Raw genomic sequence first — 19,607 nt, 5'->3', positions numbered from 1 at the left:
TATGGAAATTAGTATGATATGATAATGATAACACACAACAGGACATTGTTGTAATTATATAAACTAATTCTGCAATTTCTTGACATGTCTTCACGTTTTAGCATCAAAGAGACCGCATACTCCTTATGTCAGAGGCGTTGATTTAATATAGGTTTCACACCATAATTAGAATGTGCGGCGTAAATTTATTTTACTTTTATTGAACTTGATCTGCCAATCATGCAGGATCATTTCCGTCGTTCAGTCGACTCAACTCCAGTGTAAGACCCCAAGTTAATTATATTCATTCCAAAAGTTTACCACAAAACTAAAAAAAAACGTACCACATACATGCCGAAAAATATTCAAGATATTCACACTGACCTAGAATACCTACCCAATTAAACTTGTTTCAGTGGTGTTTCCTCAATTTCCACTCACCATTCAAATTAGTAACAAGTCGGAAGATCAATTTGTGGGTCAATACATTCTAAAAGGAAGATATATTATTTTTCGGGGAAGAGTTAGAAAGGGGGAATTAGCAATTCTTAGGGGGTCATTGCAAAAGAAGGGACCCATTTGGAGAGCAGCAATGATCCTCGTATCTGTTGCTGTTGCACGTGACTTGATCCTCATGTCTGTTGTTACATGTGACTTGCAGCTGTCAACTGTGTTCGTACTTCGACGCCCGCTTCGTCGGCTATGACTGGCTTCCGTGTGAGGTAGTATTGTTGTGTCCTGTTATTGGGGCGATTTGAGTTCTTGATATACTGAAGCTGCTGTTATGTCTTTAAACTTGTATTAGTACTACTGCTGTATCGCTTACTGGCAATGAACCAAGTGTGCCCTCATTTGCCACAAAGGAGCCAAAACTACCACCACCAAACAGACTGGACTCCACTCAGGTAAGTTGGGATCTTATTGGAATTGATCATGGTGCATAATAGCATTAATAACATGTTCTGTCTGATGTGCTATTTTGAGATTATATTATAGCATTATGTAGCCATACGATAGAAGCTTGATGAATTATAAAATACATAAATTACATGTACTAGTATAAAATACAATTTGAATTTGTCTGTACACATGTTTGCTTTCACAGTTACCGTCCCATAAATTACGCCATTCGGTATGGCATGATTTGAGAGAAACCGACGTGAAGGGAAACGAACTAAACTGTCCACGGGTTAGGAAAGCACCAGAGAAAAAAGAACACAACTTGTACAGAGTGACAGATGAAGACGGTAATAAACTGCATCATTCCAAAGTTGGAAAAGATAAATTAGATCACCGAAATAAAACTGAAAACTGGGAAAACTGTACGGTGAGTTACTCTCATTTATAGATACGTGTAACTCGCCTAAAATAATGTATTTTGCATGTGTTATGTGTGCCAAATGTGACCAGCATTTATATCAGTTATTTTTTTATTAGTCCGCGTTCGGACGAAGTCCAAAAACGGGGACTTATAATTCGGTCTCCGTCCTTCTGTCCGTCCGTGCGTCCGTGCGTCCGTCCGGAGTCATATTTCAGATTCCCTTGGACCGATTCCGTTCATTCTTTGCATGTGCCTAGTACCTTATGTGGGACATATGCAAATGCAGTGGTTTAGCGATTCGATTCAAAATGGCCGACTGCCAGCCATCTTGTTTTTTGAAAATGTTGTATTTTGGACATGCTTTGTCAATTGTCATTCAAACTTGGTACATAGATTATACATGTCCATGACGATTTATTTCGCAATTGGATCAAAGATGGTCGACTGGCAGGCATCTTGTTTTTGTTTTTTATGCGGTATCTTGGACGTGCTCTGTCAGTTAAAATGTACTTTATACATGTTAGGATGCATGTCCATGACAATTTGTTTCAAAATCTGGTCAAGGATAGCCGATTGACAGCCATCTGACTTTTTGGCCTTACTACTATATTTCCACAATTTATGTACTATTTTCATTCGTATTTGGCACATACATCATACATATCAGTGTGTTTCATAATCAGATCAGAGATGGCCGAATAACGGCTGTTTTTATTTTGGCCATATTACTATGACACGAAACACGTCTGTTGTATCTGCCACTTAGAACTCAAGTTTCAAGGACACACTCGCGACAACCCCTCCGCTTTAATATGACGAGCAAAAAGAGAACTTAACGGGGACTGTGTCATTTTCAATGACTTGTTATTGTAATTTTTCTTCTTGTCTTATAATTGACAATATTTACTGTCTGAATATCATATCATCTGAAATAGGATTCATTGCAGAAATAAGAATGTCCATCATTGCTAATGGCGTTCATTTTGAAATTTATCTGTGTACAGTATATTGCAAAACCTCATCTATGGCACACCTGAAGTGAACGTGTTCACACTTGGTAAATTTCTATAATACCCCCTAATTCATTTTGGTCTGAATCACATTGAAATTATTATAAGTTTTGTCTCTCTTACAGGATGTCAACTTGTCATACCAAGATCTGGGACACCGATATCAGCTTGAAAATTTTGTCCGTGTTTTAAAGAGACTCATTCGTGTGGAAAGACTTAATCTTGCTGACAATACTCTTACCAATTTGCAGTCCGTTTCTTTACCAAGGTAAATACATTTTCATTGACTGCCATGTGCAAAGCATGCAATAGGCGTGCGTGCGTGCGTGTGCGTGTGTGTGTCAAGAACCATACATCGGATTTTTTGATGAAACTTGGTGCATAGATGCGCAGAATTGATTAGTTTTAGGTGAAAATCCGTGCATATTAATTACCTAATTTGCATAATGATTAATCAATTTTCGGCTTTTCCACTGATCTCAAATACTAATCATCTCATTTTAATGAAACCTCGTACATGGATGTCATAGGACACTGCACAGACCTGATAGTTTTTAGAATAATATAAGTACATATTAATTACCTAATTTGCATAATTAATTGATTTTTTTTCAATTAAACTTGGTACATACTCAATGACTATGCAGAGATCAATTGTTTGCATAATTAGTTAATTTTCAGCTTTTCCACTGATATCTCAAGTACTAATTGTCACATTTCAATGAAATTTGGTACATAGATGCTCTAAGACAATAGACAGATCTGATTAATTTTGAGTTAAAATCTGTACATGTTAATTACCTAAATTGCATAATTAACCAATTTTAAGCTTTCACACTAATACCGTAACATTCCTTTTTGAGGCCGCAGCTTTAATAGAAGCCGCACCCCTAACTTGAGACATTGTTTCATGTTGAAATTGACAAGTTTTGATCCCAGGGAAAAGTCTGCAATATAAGCCGCACCCCAAACTTTCACAAACCAAACAGCCATCACATATTTCAGAAAAAGATATACCATTTAATTTTAAATTAAGGGATAATTTTTCGAACATTTCAATGATTCCCGACGCTTAAATTATATTCTAATTAAGGTTTTTCGTAGTCGTTGACGCTTATTCCAGAGTACAGGTTTATTGTGGGTAACGTGACTGGGTAAACTGCGTTTCGACAATGAGCTGTTATTCTCTTCAAAAGTGTTAAATTCTTCTTCAATGCTCAGCTTATCTTTCGAAAACAACTAATTTCTTGATTTAAAAAAAAATCATGCCGTTTTCCCATCAACATCAAAGCCAAACGATCGCACTACAACAACGGTAAATCTCTTCCGTGTTTCGTTTACCATGAGGTCGCTGAACTACATTAACGTATTTAAAAGAGCTATGGTAATTTAATCACGTTGCCACCATCCAGCGTTTCGATTGGTTAATTAGCGACTTGACCTATCACGTCAACATAACAGTTTCAAGTCACTACCCTTACGAAAAAGTTCTATAAAACTTCTATAGACTTGTATAGACTTCTGTAGAAATCTTATAGAATCTGAATAGACTTGACTTTTCTGTAGAATTTGTATAGATTTTCTTTATAGCATTTCTATAGACATTTTAAGGATTCTCTTTAGGTCTTTTATAAACTGATTGTATTTACATTAATTCTAATGAGGGGAGATTTCTTATATAATTTTTCATGTTTAAGTCAATATAGTGTATTACTAAAGTCTTATTTCTGATTAGTAGAATCTGTATAGAATTTCTAAAGAATTTCTGAAGAGCAGATCAACTCTGTTTACACAATGAGATTTCATTATTAAATTGTATTCATCTCATTCTCGCTTGTAAACTCAAATCAGGAATGGAAAAATGGTTATAAGAGATGTTTTTCATTCCTACAATTTATAAAAAAATATCTATCAAAAATCTATATGATTCTTTTAAACTTCTATAAAACCTAATATTGTATGTTATAAGCCCTAAAATAAATGCAAAGCCAGCAATTATTGTAATTTCCACTAATGTGTAGTATTAAACTGAGATGGTCAGTACATGACATACTTGTAATTTGTTTTATTATTAACTTTCATTCATATTGCTTTCTAGGTAAATATTTTATAAAAAAACTATACGATTCTTTTAAAACCTCTATGAAACCTAATATTGTTTGTCAAAAGCCCAAAAATAAATGCAAAGCCAGCAATTATTGTAATTTCCACTCATGAGTAGTGCTAAACTGAGGTGATCAGGACATGACATACATGTAATTGTTTTACTATTAATTTTCATTCATATTGTTTTCTAGGTAAATATTTTATAAGAAAACTATACGATTCTTATAAAACTTCTATGAAACCTAATATTGTTTGACAAAAGCCGAAAAATAAATGCAAAGCCAGCAATTATTGTAATTTCCACTAATGAGTAGTGCTAAACTGAGGTGGTCAGGACATGAAATACATGTAATTTGTTTTACTATTAACTTTCATTCATATTGGTTTCTAGATAAATATTTTATAAAAAAACTATACGATTCTTATAAAACTTCTATGAAACCTAAAACTGTATGTCATAAGCCATCATTTATTGTAATTGCTACTAATATGAAGTGCTCAACTGAGGTTGTCAGAACATGTGTTTTAAAATTTGTTTTCATTCCTACATTCTGTCAATCTATCCATCACCACCACCACCACCCCCCACTACTGAAGCGCCCTCAATTTTCATTCCTGACCAGTCTGGGGTTCCCATAATGCAATGCACTTTTCAAAATGGCCGACTGTTGCTTAGTTGCTGTTGATTGTTCTCAGTTAAAATGTTTGAAGCATGTGTGCACCTTGCATTTATGCTGAGGGCAGGCACTCAGTGAAATGGCAGAGTACACATGGATACAAAATCAATGCACATTTATTTGGTGTCTGGAAGGAGTTGTGATCATAACCCAGACAGTTTTCTGGGATCTCCCCAGCTAGACAAGTTTGACAAAGATTCAAGACAAAGGAGATAATGCTGTCAGAGCATTATGGAGCCTGTAGATCGGTAAGTGGTTCAAATGTAATTGTTTTCCTGCCATGTAAATTCAAGTTTCATTTGAGAACAATATAAATGAAGATGACACACCATATTATAATTTTTTTCTTTCTTTCATTTTGTTCCTTTGTTTACTATTTTTAAAATAGCGCCATGCATAAATTATGCAAATGAGGATTGTAAAGTAAACTTTACAATGACTGAGCATGTGTCTGAGTCTGGTCCTTGACAACTCTGTATTCTTAATTTGATTTTCAAAAATAATGATTTATGAATAAAGTGTCACATTGTGTAATTTGAAACTTCTGAAGTTTATTTCTAATGAATATGAGCTTATACATGGATAACATTTTCCTTAGATCCAGAATTAATTGTTTTTGCATCTCGGATGTAAGTTAAAAATGTGTGTACAACTTCTTTATATTTTGTGTAAGTAAAACAAGTAAAACCAAAATTAAAGAGAAATTCAACTTTCATGAAAAAACAATAAAAATTTAAGTTAAAAAATAACTGCATACGCACAATCATTATTGAATTAATGCTAAAGAATTTGATTGATACAACACCCATACAAAACTTTGTTTCATGGTTATTGAAGCCCATTCAAGGATACAAAATCATGACGAAAATGAATAGGTAAACTCTGTTCAACAATTAGCTGATATCGTGCTGAAAAGTGTTAAATACTGTAGAATACTTTATTTTCGCTTGGAATTTATTTTCGCTGAAGGGATGATTCCGTGAAAATAAAATCTAGCGAATATACTTTTTTCCTATATTTCACATTAAACTCATCAAAAATCAGTGGAAATAAATTCCAAGCAAAACACCCAAAAAGCCTTTTCAGTGAAAATCATTTCCAGCAAAAATAAAGTATTCCACAGTACTTTTTCAATTTATCTTCAATTTATCAAAAATTCCTGGATATGTTTAACCCTAACCATTCGGAATTGTTAACAACCAGTTTGACTTATCAGGTCAAATAATGCGTACAATTTCAAGTCAGCTGATGCATAAAATAAACATGGCGGGTTTTATTTTACATTGAGTTTGTGTGTGCAGCGATCATGAACATTTGCTGCTAGAATGAAAATAAATTTTACTTGTACATCTACTTCATGACAAACCAACAAACTGATATTTTATATGCAATTATGATTACGACTGAGTAATAATCAACAATTGCAACAAAACAATTAAATTTCACCTGTGAAATGCATTTACTAACCCAAATTAAAACCAGTGCATATTATTACATTAAATTAATTAAGTTTCACCTGTGAAATGGCATGATCATTTGCTCCTAATGTACATGTAGTACATTTTTATTTAAGTTGTTTTTACTTGTATTTAATAACCCAAATTAAAACCAGTGCATATTGGTACATTAAAGTAAGAGTACTTTTTGTATTTCTTTGAAATAGGTACATGCCATTTTAATGAATTTGAATTTAGGTAAATGAGTGAATTCTTGAAATTATGGTTTAAATTAGCTAAAATAACATGCTTTAAAGTATTTTAGAACCAGTTGAAGGTCTTAATTTTATTCTCATTAGACGTCTAAAATATAATACCGACTACAATATTCTTGATATCTGCAACCCCTGTCATGACAATTGTATTCCAAATAATTTAGTATATAGGATTTAGGGTTGTGTTCACCTTGAACCTAATCAAGTTTGCTATTTTGAAAACAAAACTAAATATTCCATGCACAAGAATGATAAAACACTACTGCATCATAATGACATCAGTTGTATTTAGCATCATACTGTATATGCAAGTAGAATGCTGCCATAACAATGTGTACATTTATTAATTTAGTTATTATGTTTTGTTTCATTACAGACTGTAGTATCAGCAGTTCTTCAAGTCCAAAGTGTATGATGCAGTTGTAATCATAAGAAAGAAAAGCTTTTTACTCTGTTATCGCAATTTCTAGCAAAAAAACTATTATGCGGTTCCTACCATTTACACCTACTTAACCACATTGATATAAGTTTAATTTATTGACAAAGTATATATTTACTTATTGCAATTTTTTTGAGTCTGTATGAAACTTCAGAGGAATTATTTAATATATGACATAAAACATGTATTGTGCTCGTTATTTTTTCAAGATTGGATGTGAATTATGTATGTAAATGCTACAGCATTTAACTTTGATAGACATTGTATATAATTTCTATAGAGATTTATAGAATGTCTATAGGAGTTTTATAGAATATTTATAGGAGTTTTATAGGATGTCTATAGAAGTTTTATAGAATGTCTATAGGAATTTTATAGAATGTCTATAGATGTTTTATAGAATGTCTATAGGAGTTTTATAGAATGTTTATAGGAGTTTTATAGGATGTCTATAGAATGTTTATAGGAGTTTTATAAGATGTCTATAGAAGTTTTATAGAATGTTTATAGGAGTTTTATAGGATGTCTATAGAAGTTTTATAGAATGTCTATAGGAGTTTTATAGAATGTCTATAGGAGTTTTATAGAATGTCTATAGGAGTTTTATAGAATGTCTATAGGAGTTTTATAGAATGTCTATAGGAGTTTTATAGAATGTCTATAGAAGTTTTTTAGAATGTCTATAGGAGTTTTTATAGAATGTCTATAGGAGTTTTTATAGAATGTCTATAGGAATTTTATAGAATGTCTATAGATGTTTTATAGAATGTCTATAGGAGTTTTATAGAATGTTTATAGGAGTTTTATAGGATGTCTATAGAAGTTTTATAGAATGTCTATAGGAGTTTTATAGAATGTCTATAGGAGTTTTTATAGAATGTCTACAGGAGTTTTTATAGAATGTCTATAGGAGTTTTATAGAATGTCTATAGAAGTTTTATAAGATGTCCATAGAAGTTTTATAGAATGTCTATAGGAGTTTTTATAGAATGTCTATAGGAGTTTTTATAGAATGTCTATAGGAGTTTTATAGAATGTTTATAGGAGTTTTATAGGATGTCTATAGAAGTTTTATAGAATGTTTATAGGAGTTTTATAGGATGTCTAAAGACGTTTTATAGAATGTCTATATGAGTTTTATAGAATGTTAATAGAAGTTTTATAGAATGTTTATATAAGTTTTATAGAATGTCTATAGGAGTTTTATAGAATGTTTATAGAAGTTTTATAGGATGTCTGTAGGAGTTTTATAGAAGTTTTATAGGATGTCTATAGGAGTTTTATAGAAGTTTTATAGGATGTCTATATAAGTTTTATAGAGTGTTTATAGAAATTTTATAGAATGTCTATAGAAGTTTTATAGGATTTCCATAGAAGTTTTATAGAATGTTTATAGGAGTTTTATAGAATTTTCTAAAGAAGTTTTATAGAACAACGGGCGAAAATGCTATAAAACTTTTATATGTTTTCTATAGAAATTCTTTGAAAAACTTCTATAAAAATCAATAGAAAAATGTTGATAGAAGTCTATAGAAAGTCTATCAAAAGTTTTATAGACTTTCTATAGAACATTTTCGTAAGGGTAAAGATGTTTGAACTAACATGGCGGATATCATGGCGGATCGAGCATTTATATGTGACCAAAATCATTCGCTTGCGGTGAAACTAATTTGAATTTTCACAACAATTCAACGAATTTATATTTTGTACATTATTGTAATCACTACTGATTAATAATCAGCAATTGTAACACTTCGAAAACAAGTAAGTTATTCACTTGTGTGAAACGCAGCATGACCGTTACCGTGATCATTTGCTACTAAGAATGCATTCGTTTTTGTTTTGACTTCTTTTAGAATATACTTTTCGTTATCAAAAATAAGAAAATAAATATATATTACATTAAATAATATACTGAGTATTTTTTTCGTTATCATTTTTTTTATTGACTTTTTTATTTTAATTTCCCCGATGTCTAGATTAAACATGGAATGTACTGTCACTCTGTCTGCACGGTTACTAAAAGAGTGACCGGTGCTAACGAATAAGTCCATTCTAGAGATTGTAGTATACAATACCGTAATCTGCAAATGCATACAAATCTATTTGTAGATATTATTTATTGTGCAGTATGTTATACAGTGTGAAATTTCGTTTGTGTACAAGTTTGTCTGTGTGTAAAAATTCGAAAGTGCCTTAGAATCGCAACAAAGTTGCAATCGAGTGTCGTGCATCTCATTAGCATATCATTATCCCTTCTGGCCTTTGTTTTCTGAAAAAAATTCCCACTGTTACCAAAGTGAATGCTCTAATTAAAGCCGCAACAAGACTTCACGCATCTAAATTCGTCCATTAATTAAAGCCGCGGCCTCAAAAAGGAATTTTACCGTATCTGAAGTACTAATTATTCTATTTCAAGGGAACTTGGTACACAAATGGTCTGTTACATTGTGCAGACCTATTCAGTTTTACACTCAAATCGGCCTTCTCTGTGTTGTGTACAGTCTGGATATGTCTTAGAACTTTAACACCACTCTACGATGATCATTCTAACCTCACTAACTTCAATTGACGCATTAGATTATTGTTTTTTTCTGCTATTGCATAAAAAAGACTACTGCATGCAACAAATTTAGAAAACAATGATTACAATTTTTTTTTATTATAAAAGACTCCACGGATAGCCAAAATGAATTATGGGAAAAACAACGCCATTTATAAGTTTTGTTTCTGTTGATTTGGTGCTGGGTAATACTAATTCTGTCTTGCTTATGTGATCTATTTCAGATGTACACATCTGACATTGCGCATGAATTATTTTGAACACTTTAAGGTAAGTATTCATTTAACATGTAAACATTATGGTAAGTCTTAATATAGACAGTAAATGTTGTTTATGTATGCTCACATACAATAATTATGCATTACAATGGTATGTGTACATTACGTCTGGTTTCTATTGCTGGTGCATACAGGCAGTTTATTTGTATAATACTGTAAAACAATTTATTTTCACCATTTCGATGTTTTGAGCCATTTCACTGTTGTTTTTCTAAAGTCCATGAACTTGACAGGAAAACAATGAGTTCTATTGTTATTCTTTATGTTCACATAAAACCAGCAAATAATTAATGCATTTACAGTAAACTTGTTTTCTTTTCTTATAAAGGCTGTACTTTCTTGATATTTTCAAGTATCATTTTGGGGGGGGGTTTAGAATTCATGTTTTTTTTTGACCACGTGTTATTAGTGCTTGCTGGGAATATAGGCTCATGAACCAATTTGATTTAAATTTGGTACACATGTCAGGTTGTGGTCTATAATCACCAAGTGATAAATAATTGTCATTGTGGTCTTGTTAGCAGTACAAATACTGAGCCCTCATGATGCTTTGTATTTTGAAATTGTCACTAAATTTGTTATTTTTTATGAAACTGGATTTTTTTTATTTTCTCTAATAAAAGCCGTGACTTAGACACTTGCGTGGTGACCATCATATTTTGTCCCGCCCCAAGTTGTATTTGTGACACTTTCAGGTTTCAACGTTTACAGTCATATCAGTTAAAGTCTCACATATTGTACTTGTTTTATTTTAATTCCCAGTACCTTCCCAAAGCCCCACAATTGAAGATCTTAAACCTTGCTGACAATCATATCCAAACTCTGGATGGACTTGCAGTATTAAGGAAGCGGACACCTCTGGAAAGTTTAGACTTGAGAGGTAATCCCCTCGTCTTCACAGAGAATTATCGATACAGGTGAGATATTTTACTGAAGTCAATCTCAATGAAACTTAGTACAAAGATGCTCTAGGACAATGTACAAACCTAATTAGTTTGGGGTAAAAATCTGTTCATATTAATTCCCTAATAAGCATAATAATTCATAATTTTTTGGTTCTAATCACATTTCAATTAAACTTGGAAACATAGATTTTCTGTTACATTGCACAGACCTCATTAGTTTTACACTCAAATCTGTTCATATTAATTTTCTGATTTGCATAATTAGTTTTCAGCTAAGTAATTTCGAATTATATTTAATGTGTCTCCAATACTCTCAGCACATGGGAGTTCTTTCTAAGCTTTCTTTGATTGCTCATTTTGCTTATAGCTATGTATGCTAAATTGAAACACGGGGAATACCGGCGTACGCGTTGTTTAATTCCCAAATCAATGAAATTAAAACTTTTGGAATATCAACACAATTTATTTAAACCACCATAATTTAACCCAATGAATACCAACATTTCTACAGTATTGTATACTACCGGATTCTGCAGTAAATTCGCCCAGGGCTGTTAAACAGCAGTTCGGGTTTAAAAAAAAAAAAAATTGGGATCAAGAAACCGCCTAGGGCGATTTTTCGGCAGTTTTTTTAAGGTGGTATTTTAATCGTTTCTGATGCCTAATTCAAGCCAAAAGATCGTACAACAACATTGGCAAATCTCTTCCGTGCTGCATTCAATAACATTAACATTTAAAAGGCTATGGTATTTTGAACACTTTTCCATCGTTTTCATTGGTTAATTATCGATTTGATAGTCAGGTCAAAGAACACCGTCTCAGGTCAAACATGGCGGATATTCATTTCTACAGCATCGAGGAGATGCGAGTGCAGAAAATGCGATCATAAACATTCGCTTACGATGAAACAAGTTGAAATTTATTTGCATTTCATAACAATTCAACGAATTTATTTTTTGCACGTTATTATAATCATTACTCGGTAAAAATCAACAATTGTAAAACACAGCATAACCGGATTGAGATACCGCGATCATTTGCTACTAAGCAATGCAGTTGCAGTTCGTTTTTATTTGAAACGTCTTTTACTAATAAAATGAAACAATATAATTGTATTTGGCGCATGAGGTTTGTTAATGTGATTTTTTTGGAGAAAGATGCGCTGTCTACTTTTTAATCCAGCAAGAAAAAAAATGTATAACATTTTAGATTAGCTTCTGTAATGGTTTCTTTGATTTTGGGTGGTCCAACTGCCGGTGATGAAAATCGGCTTAGGTGGATTTTTCAATGAAAATATAAGCCCCCTAAACATATTTGATGATAATTTTTTGAAAATTTGAACCCCAAATAAGGGTCCACCAGCCGTGAAACCGCCCAGGAAGATTTTTCGAATGGGCAAATTTACGGCAAAATCCGGTACATGCGAAATTTTAAATGTCACAGTCATGTTTTCATGATACAGCAGCCAAATGCATCATTTCTTTTAAAATGAAATAATTAATGCCGTTTTAATTTTCATCCACTATCTTCTACATTGACACCAATCCACATAAACACGTTCTTGGGCAATATAAAATCTTTAATTTAGGCGCCGGGGAAGAGTGAAACTCCTTAATTTGGTTCTAAAATAATTGAAAACGTGAATTAAAAAAAAGCAATTGTTCGCATTTTCACAAAAAATACTATATGGTATATTATTCATTTATATTCATCACATTATACAGAATTAAGTATTTATAACTAACACGTATAATATTATGTTATCTTTTCAGAGTATTCAAGACTTTACCAGATTTAAAGGAACTTGATGGTATTCCAAAACTGTCAACTGACGATACACAGGAATATTATGGTGATAATGCATCCTCCTGTGTAGTATCTTAAGATCATTTAACAATATAATGAAAAAGAAATGTAAACAGCAGTGTGGTATGTTCCTTCAATACAATGGAGAGAATTGACATTCCTATACCAAACTGTATTTGACCTAATAGAAGCACATCTTTGTGAAAAGTGCACACAAGACAAACGTAAACACATTTCTGCTATTTATATAAGCGTATAGTACGAATAGACTCGGTTCTAGTCCTTGGTTGCTGCTCTTACTCTGCTCTCTTGTTTTCACAGATTTGTTCAAACGACAAGTCTGTACCTCAGTAGAAATTATATTCCATCTACTGTACTCTTACTCGTATCTCTGTGCATGATCTAGTTAAACACAACTGTTTTATTTAGCAATTATTGCCACGACACTGCCTTCTCGGCACATCAATTGCATGACGAATAATAACTAAAACTACCATGATTGGTTAGCGGTACACAACAGAGATACACAAACCCACTGCTGCCAAGATTCTCCAGTCTGTGTCCTTGTATATAATAAGTACCATTGAGGGCAGTATACCAGTAACTGCGACACCGGCTTGAAATAGTGACTAGCTAATAGAGCAAGTATGGTACCACAGTAAAACTTGTCTAAACCAAACCCTATGCCAACTGGGATCCAGTCAATAAACTGACCACTAATTTCCCAGATTACTTCTAATTTACTTACCAAAATACCTCTGACTGGATTCATCTTATTTCCTGTAAATTCTGTAAATCACAAAAGGTACATCACTTTGGTTTACACAGGTTAAAATTATTTAAATTACATTTCCTGTTTTTACGTTATATTGTAAAAAATGTAAATAGTATTTTTGATATTGTACATTTACAAAGCTTATTTTGTAAAATTTATATCATATTTAAGATGTTATTTTACATGTAAATGATTCCATATTATCTTTGTACATTATCTTTCAAAGGCTGTATCAGTTTTTAATCTAATAATTATACATGCAACTTCACCAATGGAGAATTTTCCATTCATTGCAACATCCTGCATTATACATGAAATCAAACGTAGAAACAAAACAATCAAAGGTCATCATGTAAGATTGTACAAACATAAAAGTATTTTGAGGCTTTTTCGCTCTCAATAATGTCCTATATAATTTGATGGTCAAGGACGAATATCTCAACACCATATTACCCTCTGAAGGATCACTTTCTGGGCATTAAAAGAAAATTCTAGTTCAAAATCAAATGATTTGTGTATCATCACAAAACGTTCGGTCCATGCCATTAATTCATTATACAAGATGTCACAGTGGACGGAAAATCACCAATTGTTGGGCAAAAGCAGTTGGTATGGCAACAAATTCGGAAATATTGGAGCACTAAAGCTATATAATACACTTGACAGAAACACTGTTGCTGGGTCTGTTGAATAATATTTCTTGTGAACTGTACAAAACTCAAAAACGCTTATGATGCTTACAGGGGGGGGGGGGTCAGTTGATACAATTGCCGTACAAACGGGTACACATGTAATATATCACATCATAATATACTGTAAACAAATGATTGTAATGTTTTCAACTGGGTAAACAATATAGAAATCACGAATTGCTAGATAAAAATTATTAGTGTTTTGATGTAAATATGTACATAATACACAACAAATATCACTTATTTTATTATATTCAAGGACAATTTGCTATTTAGTATCAAAATTATTTTTATTCAAGGTATACAAACACTACTGGATTGTAGAATACAAGGAAAACATTTCTAATGTATGTGTCAACGAGTCTGTAGATTCTGTTAATTTTAAATAAATTATAGACAAAACAAAACTAAAAATATTATTGTTAATTTAGAATACATTTTGTTTTTCAATAAATAACCAGCTGGATCTGGTGTTCATTTGACAATTGATTGTACCCAGCATGTTATTTCATTTGTATTTTAAAGTTGGCTATTCCTTCTTACTGTGACAGGAGTGAAGATGCTAGTACGTGAATCGACTAGCTGTCGTCTACGGACAGCCCTGCTTTTCAATTACATTGTCGTCTACGGACAGCCCTGCTTTTCAATTACATTGTCGTCTACGGACAGCCCTGCTTTTCAATTACATTGTCGTCTACGGACAGCCCTGCTTTTCAATTACATTGTCGTCTACGGACAGCCCTGCTTTTCAATTACATTGTCGTCTACGGACAGCCCTGCTTTTCAATTACATTGTCGTCTACGGGCAGCCCTGCTTTTCAATTACATTGTCGTCTACGGACAGCCCTGCTTTTCAATTACATTGTCGTCTACGGGCAGCCCTGCTTTTCAATTACATTGTCGTCTACGGGCAGCCCTGCTTTTCAATTACATTGTCGTCTATGGGAGGTATAATTCTAGTATGAACCTATAAAGCATTGAGATTCATGTTCAGACACTGTGTCATGACCCCCAAAATAAACTTTGTACAAGTTTGCACTAAGAACTTCTAAACATCATTGGAGAAACTAACTACTATTTTAACCAACTTCAGGCTATACGAAATGTTGCATAAATCTTTCATTAAAAACGAGAAGCAATATTACATATTGTCAGTTCCATAAAATAGATTTCCTGGAAATTGATGTTATAATTAACCAAGAAATTTTTAAAATTAGCTACAAATTAATTACAAATCTGAATAAATGGGCAAAGAAAACTGGATGCTGATCCATACTCAACACCCACCCAACATTGCGTATAATGGTTGTCAAAAATGTCAATTATGCCACAATGTGCAGGCTTATAGTCATGCATGGAGGTTGACATTGGCACAGACTCCCATAATGCATCGTTCTTTTTTTTACCAACTTGAATGACAGAATAATTACATTTCAGATGTCACCAAACAGATCTACATAGGACAACTAAAAATGATTGCAGGATTGATTACACCTTCAATACAATACAATCAAAATCAGTACTTACAATGACTAGTTTATTATAAAATCACCTCGTTTTCTGGTATAGATAATAATATATCAGAACACAAACCATACATCTGTGATATTTTGTGTTTAAACGCATGGAATACAGAAACTATAAATCCATAAAAATTTCACAAATATTAAATTTCAAACTACTTATTTTTTAATGAAAAAAATGGTTGAAATATATATGTATTGGCTAAATATAATCTTATGTCTGCTAAAATATGAGAAGTTGTAGCGTAATGCTTGAAAAGATGACTCAAAATTATCAAATACTGACTTGGATATTTAGATGACGAAATCGCAAAACAAAATTTTAAAGTGACTTCAGATTGTTTGAAATTTTGTGAATTTCAAAATTACAGGACATAAAATTTACTACCAAGGCATAAATTTGTTTTATATGAAATATTTTTAAAATGACAATTGAAAACAACCAATCACATGTCTTTGATAAAAACAGGCGCCCTCTAGCCACGACCTTAACACATGCTTTGACACTGGCTTTGACACTGGCTTTGACACTGGCTTTGACACTGGCTTATTTCCCAAAACAGATACGTTTCACATTTCAACAATCTATGCCAAAAAACAATCAGTACAACTCTTGGCAAATATCACTATTTTTAAACAAATTTGATGGTATACATCTTGTGTACATGTCAGTAAATTGGACAATAATGGAGTGAACACTGCAAAGACTCATGGGTAATATGCATTACCAAATGGATTTTACAGCATCTTTAAATTGAAACGTTGGGATCGTCCAGGATAACTATTTTAATATTATTAACCCCCCCCCCCCCCCAACAAAAAAAAAATCACACCTTCTTGCAATGCATGGAAGTTACAATTGAAATTACACATCTGTACAAACAGAGAACTAGGGTATTTATAATATATAAGGTCACATGACACATACAATTTGTAAATGGTTGATGTCAATGTAATAAAATTGTAGATTCATTGTAGAATACAAGGTTAATTATTTAAAATTATTGATAATTAAACTTATTTAAACTATTGTGCAAATATTTTAATACAGTGATTGTTATGATCAGCCACTACAACCTTACCAAATGGTTTATCATTTGTGATACAGATACCACGGGGATCACTCAACCCATCAGCAGGACTATCAATACGACATACAAATTGACCATGGGAGTCATACTTCTGAACCCTTTTATTACCATTTTCACTCACATACACATATCCATCTGTATCAGTAGCTACACCTAAAGGAGACTGTAGTTGACCATCAGAATTTCCTTGACTTCCAAACTTGAATAGAAATTCTCCTTCACCAGTCAGTACTTGTATGCGGTGGTTGCCTTGATCTGCCACAATGACATTACCTTTACTGTCAGTAGTAATTCCATAAGGAGATTTAAACTGACAGTCTTCACCACCCTCTGATCCGAATGAATTTATATATCTCCCATCTTGTTTGTAGATTCTTATACAATGGGAATAATTGTCAACAACATACACCCTTCCATTCACAGGGCTAATGCTAATACCCCAAGGTGATGTCAGTTCCTCACTGCCAAAACATCTAATTAGTTCAAAATTGTTGTTACATACAACTATTTGTTTGTTATTAAAGTCTGTTATGAAATAATTACCATCCTGTGACTCTGCAGCAAAGCATGGATAGAATGATTTATTAAAACCAGTGAATTGAATCATTCGTTTATGTTTTCCATCCAATGTCAGTAATTGAAGTAGTTTATTTCCACTGTCACAAACTAATACATTCCCCTCTCTGGTTATCAGGACACTCTGATAGTTAAACTGACTCGATCCTGACCCACTATAATTACCCATCAACCTCCTCTTAGGAATTACATTAATCTTAACAGGTGAACCCTGCACTGATTTGTTATTCACTAAAACTGTCAATTCATGCACCCCTTCTACCTTAGCCTGATATGTCAGGCTACAAGTCCCGTCTTTATTGTCAGTCACTTTCATTTCTTCTGTCGTGTTGAATGGAGTCTTCATTTCAGACTGGATTTTCTGTTTTAGTGCCATACAATTCACCCCAGTACCACCAGTTGTTGCTATGGTTATGGATACATCATCACCAGTCCTATGATATTTGGATACATCTTTCATCTCCAAAATGTATTTGTTGTGAAGTATCTCACCCAGAGTTTTGGTCTCACAGAAGTCATCATTGCTTTGAAACTCCATGTAGTCGTCTTCAGCTGGATGCTGTTTGGTTTTTAGTTTCAGCAGTTCATCTATCTGTGACGTCATTCCCTTCTTAGCAGACATCAGTTGTGCAGCATTCCCATAATTCATTAGATGTGTGGCAAAGTCACGTGCATGTTTCATATCACTTTCAGCAATTTCCAGTTCTTTCAATTGCGCATGCAAATTCTGTTTTCTCTCACTGAAAACATTGTTCATTTCATGCAACAATGCTTCACCGTTTTTACGAATTTTTGCCGTGATTTCTGCCACCACCGTCTCAATGTGAACATTTAGTTTATATTCTTGCTCACTAAATCGATTTTCCAGCAGTTCTGTCATCTGCAGTACGTTTTCTTTGCTCTCCTTCGCTTCTTTTTCTTTCTCTGCTAGAATGTCTGTCACCTTGATCAAATCCGTGGCATACTGAGAGGCAGCGTCCTTCAGATATCGGCAATTATGTTCAGTTAATTTATGATTTAGAGCGGCACACGCGACGCAAATTGGAATATCACAGGTATCACAATGTAATTCCAGTTGGTTACCAGGGTGATGACTACAGTAGACAGGTGGTTGAACCGTAGCAATATCAGCGGATTTTGCAGCCTGGTACGTTTGTCGTGACATCAGGTTGTGGGACTTCGTAGACGGAAGTCGTTTATGGGTCGATATACAACCGTCACACAGTCCTATTGCACAATCAATACAATGGGTGGTCATCGGATCTCGCTGACACCCTTCACATGTTTGTACTTCGTTTGTCTTTTTGTCTCGTTTTCCAAGTAAGACGACCAACTCGTTTAGAAATACGTTCGACTGCACACTGCCGGCTCCTTCTGGGAGGTCATGAATTCGCCTACACACTGGGCAGGGTATATTCTTACCTCCCGATTTCTGTACCAGTTTGTCGATACACTGCTCACAGAAACTGTGCAGACATGGTAGAATCTTAGCATTACGGTATCTCTCAGAACACACCGTACATACGAGAAAGTTGTCATCGATTTTTTCAAGTATTTTCGATTCTGCCGTAGCCATGGTTAGCCAACAGTTGTCACGTCTATCGGTTTTATCTTACAATACTTCCGCCTGCGCTTTGTGTCAAGGTTCAAAAACCACGTGATATAAATTCAATGAATGGGGTGACGTCGTTGCACTGAAAAGAGTGTTGATGTTACGAATGGCAATAGAAAATTTCAATTTAGTCGATTAGGGTGATAATACATGTATCGCCCTCAGCAGGTCTGGTAGACTGATCTAATCACGTGGCATAAATACTAAGAATTACGACTATTTACTCGGAAAGACTGCGTCAATGTCAATCACGTGACTGCATTGAACATAGGGGTATTTATCATAAAGTGAAATCTTCAAATCATTGACGTATACGAGGCCTTGTTCCACATTACCAAAAAAAATTAGGAAACAAGAACATACATTTAATTATTTGAACGAAATATACCATTGTTTCTTTTTATTCAATAAAAAAATAACATGCATACCGTAACTTCATGAACAGAAATCATAATCATTAACAACATTTTCCCCAATATTATCAAGATTATTGTACGATTAAATCCAACTTACCGATTGTCATGAATCTGATATGGGGTTCAT

General features: G+C 33.4%; 2 protein-coding genes and 1 long non-coding RNA gene across 3 annotated transcripts; 2 read left to right on the top strand and 1 right to left on the bottom strand.

The window, feature by feature from the left end:
- The first annotated feature begins 219 nt into the window (after positions 1-219).
- Positions 220-12,883, top strand: LOC144362090 (uncharacterized). Its single transcript, XM_085508430.1, has 7 exons — positions 220-260; positions 785-884; positions 1,085-1,306; positions 2,436-2,578; positions 10,031-10,076; positions 10,847-11,001; positions 12,762-12,883. The coding sequence occupies exons 1-7, from the start codon at positions 220-222 to the stop codon at positions 12,871-12,873; spliced, it is 819 nt and encodes a 272-aa protein (XP_085364556.1). The 3' UTR covers positions 12,874-12,883.
- Positions 5,082-7,426, top strand: LOC144362089 (uncharacterized). The gene is made up of 2 exons (XR_013422543.2): positions 5,082-5,341; positions 7,181-7,426. It is a non-coding gene; the product is annotated as an uncharacterized LOC144362089 (long non-coding RNA).
- A 2,895-nt stretch (positions 12,884-15,778) lies between the features above and the next one.
- LOC100370907 (tripartite motif-containing protein 2-like) lies at positions 15,779-19,202 on the bottom strand. Its single transcript, XM_085490447.1, has one exon. It carries the CDS (start codon positions 19,026-19,028, stop codon positions 16,812-16,814), a length of 2,217 nt encoding a protein of 738 aa, XP_085346573.1. The 5' UTR covers positions 19,029-19,202; the 3' UTR covers positions 15,779-16,811.
- Between the last annotated feature and the right edge of the window lie 405 nt (positions 19,203-19,607).

The sequence above is a fragment of the Saccoglossus kowalevskii genome, chromosome 15 (genome assembly GCF_978046115.1).
Source record: "Saccoglossus kowalevskii chromosome 15, keSacKowa6.1, whole genome shotgun sequence".
NCBI lineage: Eukaryota > Metazoa > Hemichordata > Enteropneusta > Harrimaniidae > Saccoglossus > Saccoglossus kowalevskii.
Note: the sequence above shows the minus strand (reverse complement) of the source record. Positions and strands in the feature narration are given on the sequence as shown.

What these genes read in the sequence shown, in the direction of transcription:
- LOC144362090 (XM_085508430.1), top strand. Translation starts at nt 220, where the DNA reads ATGCAGGATCATTTCCGTCGTTCAGTCGACTCAACTCCAGT. An exon ending in TCAGTCGACTCAACTCCAGT is followed by an intron (nt 261 to 784) that starts GTAAGACCCCAA and finishes AACTTGTATTAG; the next exon opens with TACTACTGCTGTATCGCTTA. An exon ending in ACAGAGAATTATCGATACAG is followed by an intron (nt 11,002 to 12,761) that starts GTGAGATATTTT and finishes TTATCTTTTCAG; the next exon opens with AGTATTCAAGACTTTACCAG.
- LOC100370907 (XM_085490447.1), bottom strand. Translation starts at nt 19,028, where the DNA reads ATGGCTACGGCAGAATCGAAAATACTTGAAAAAATCGATGACAACTTT.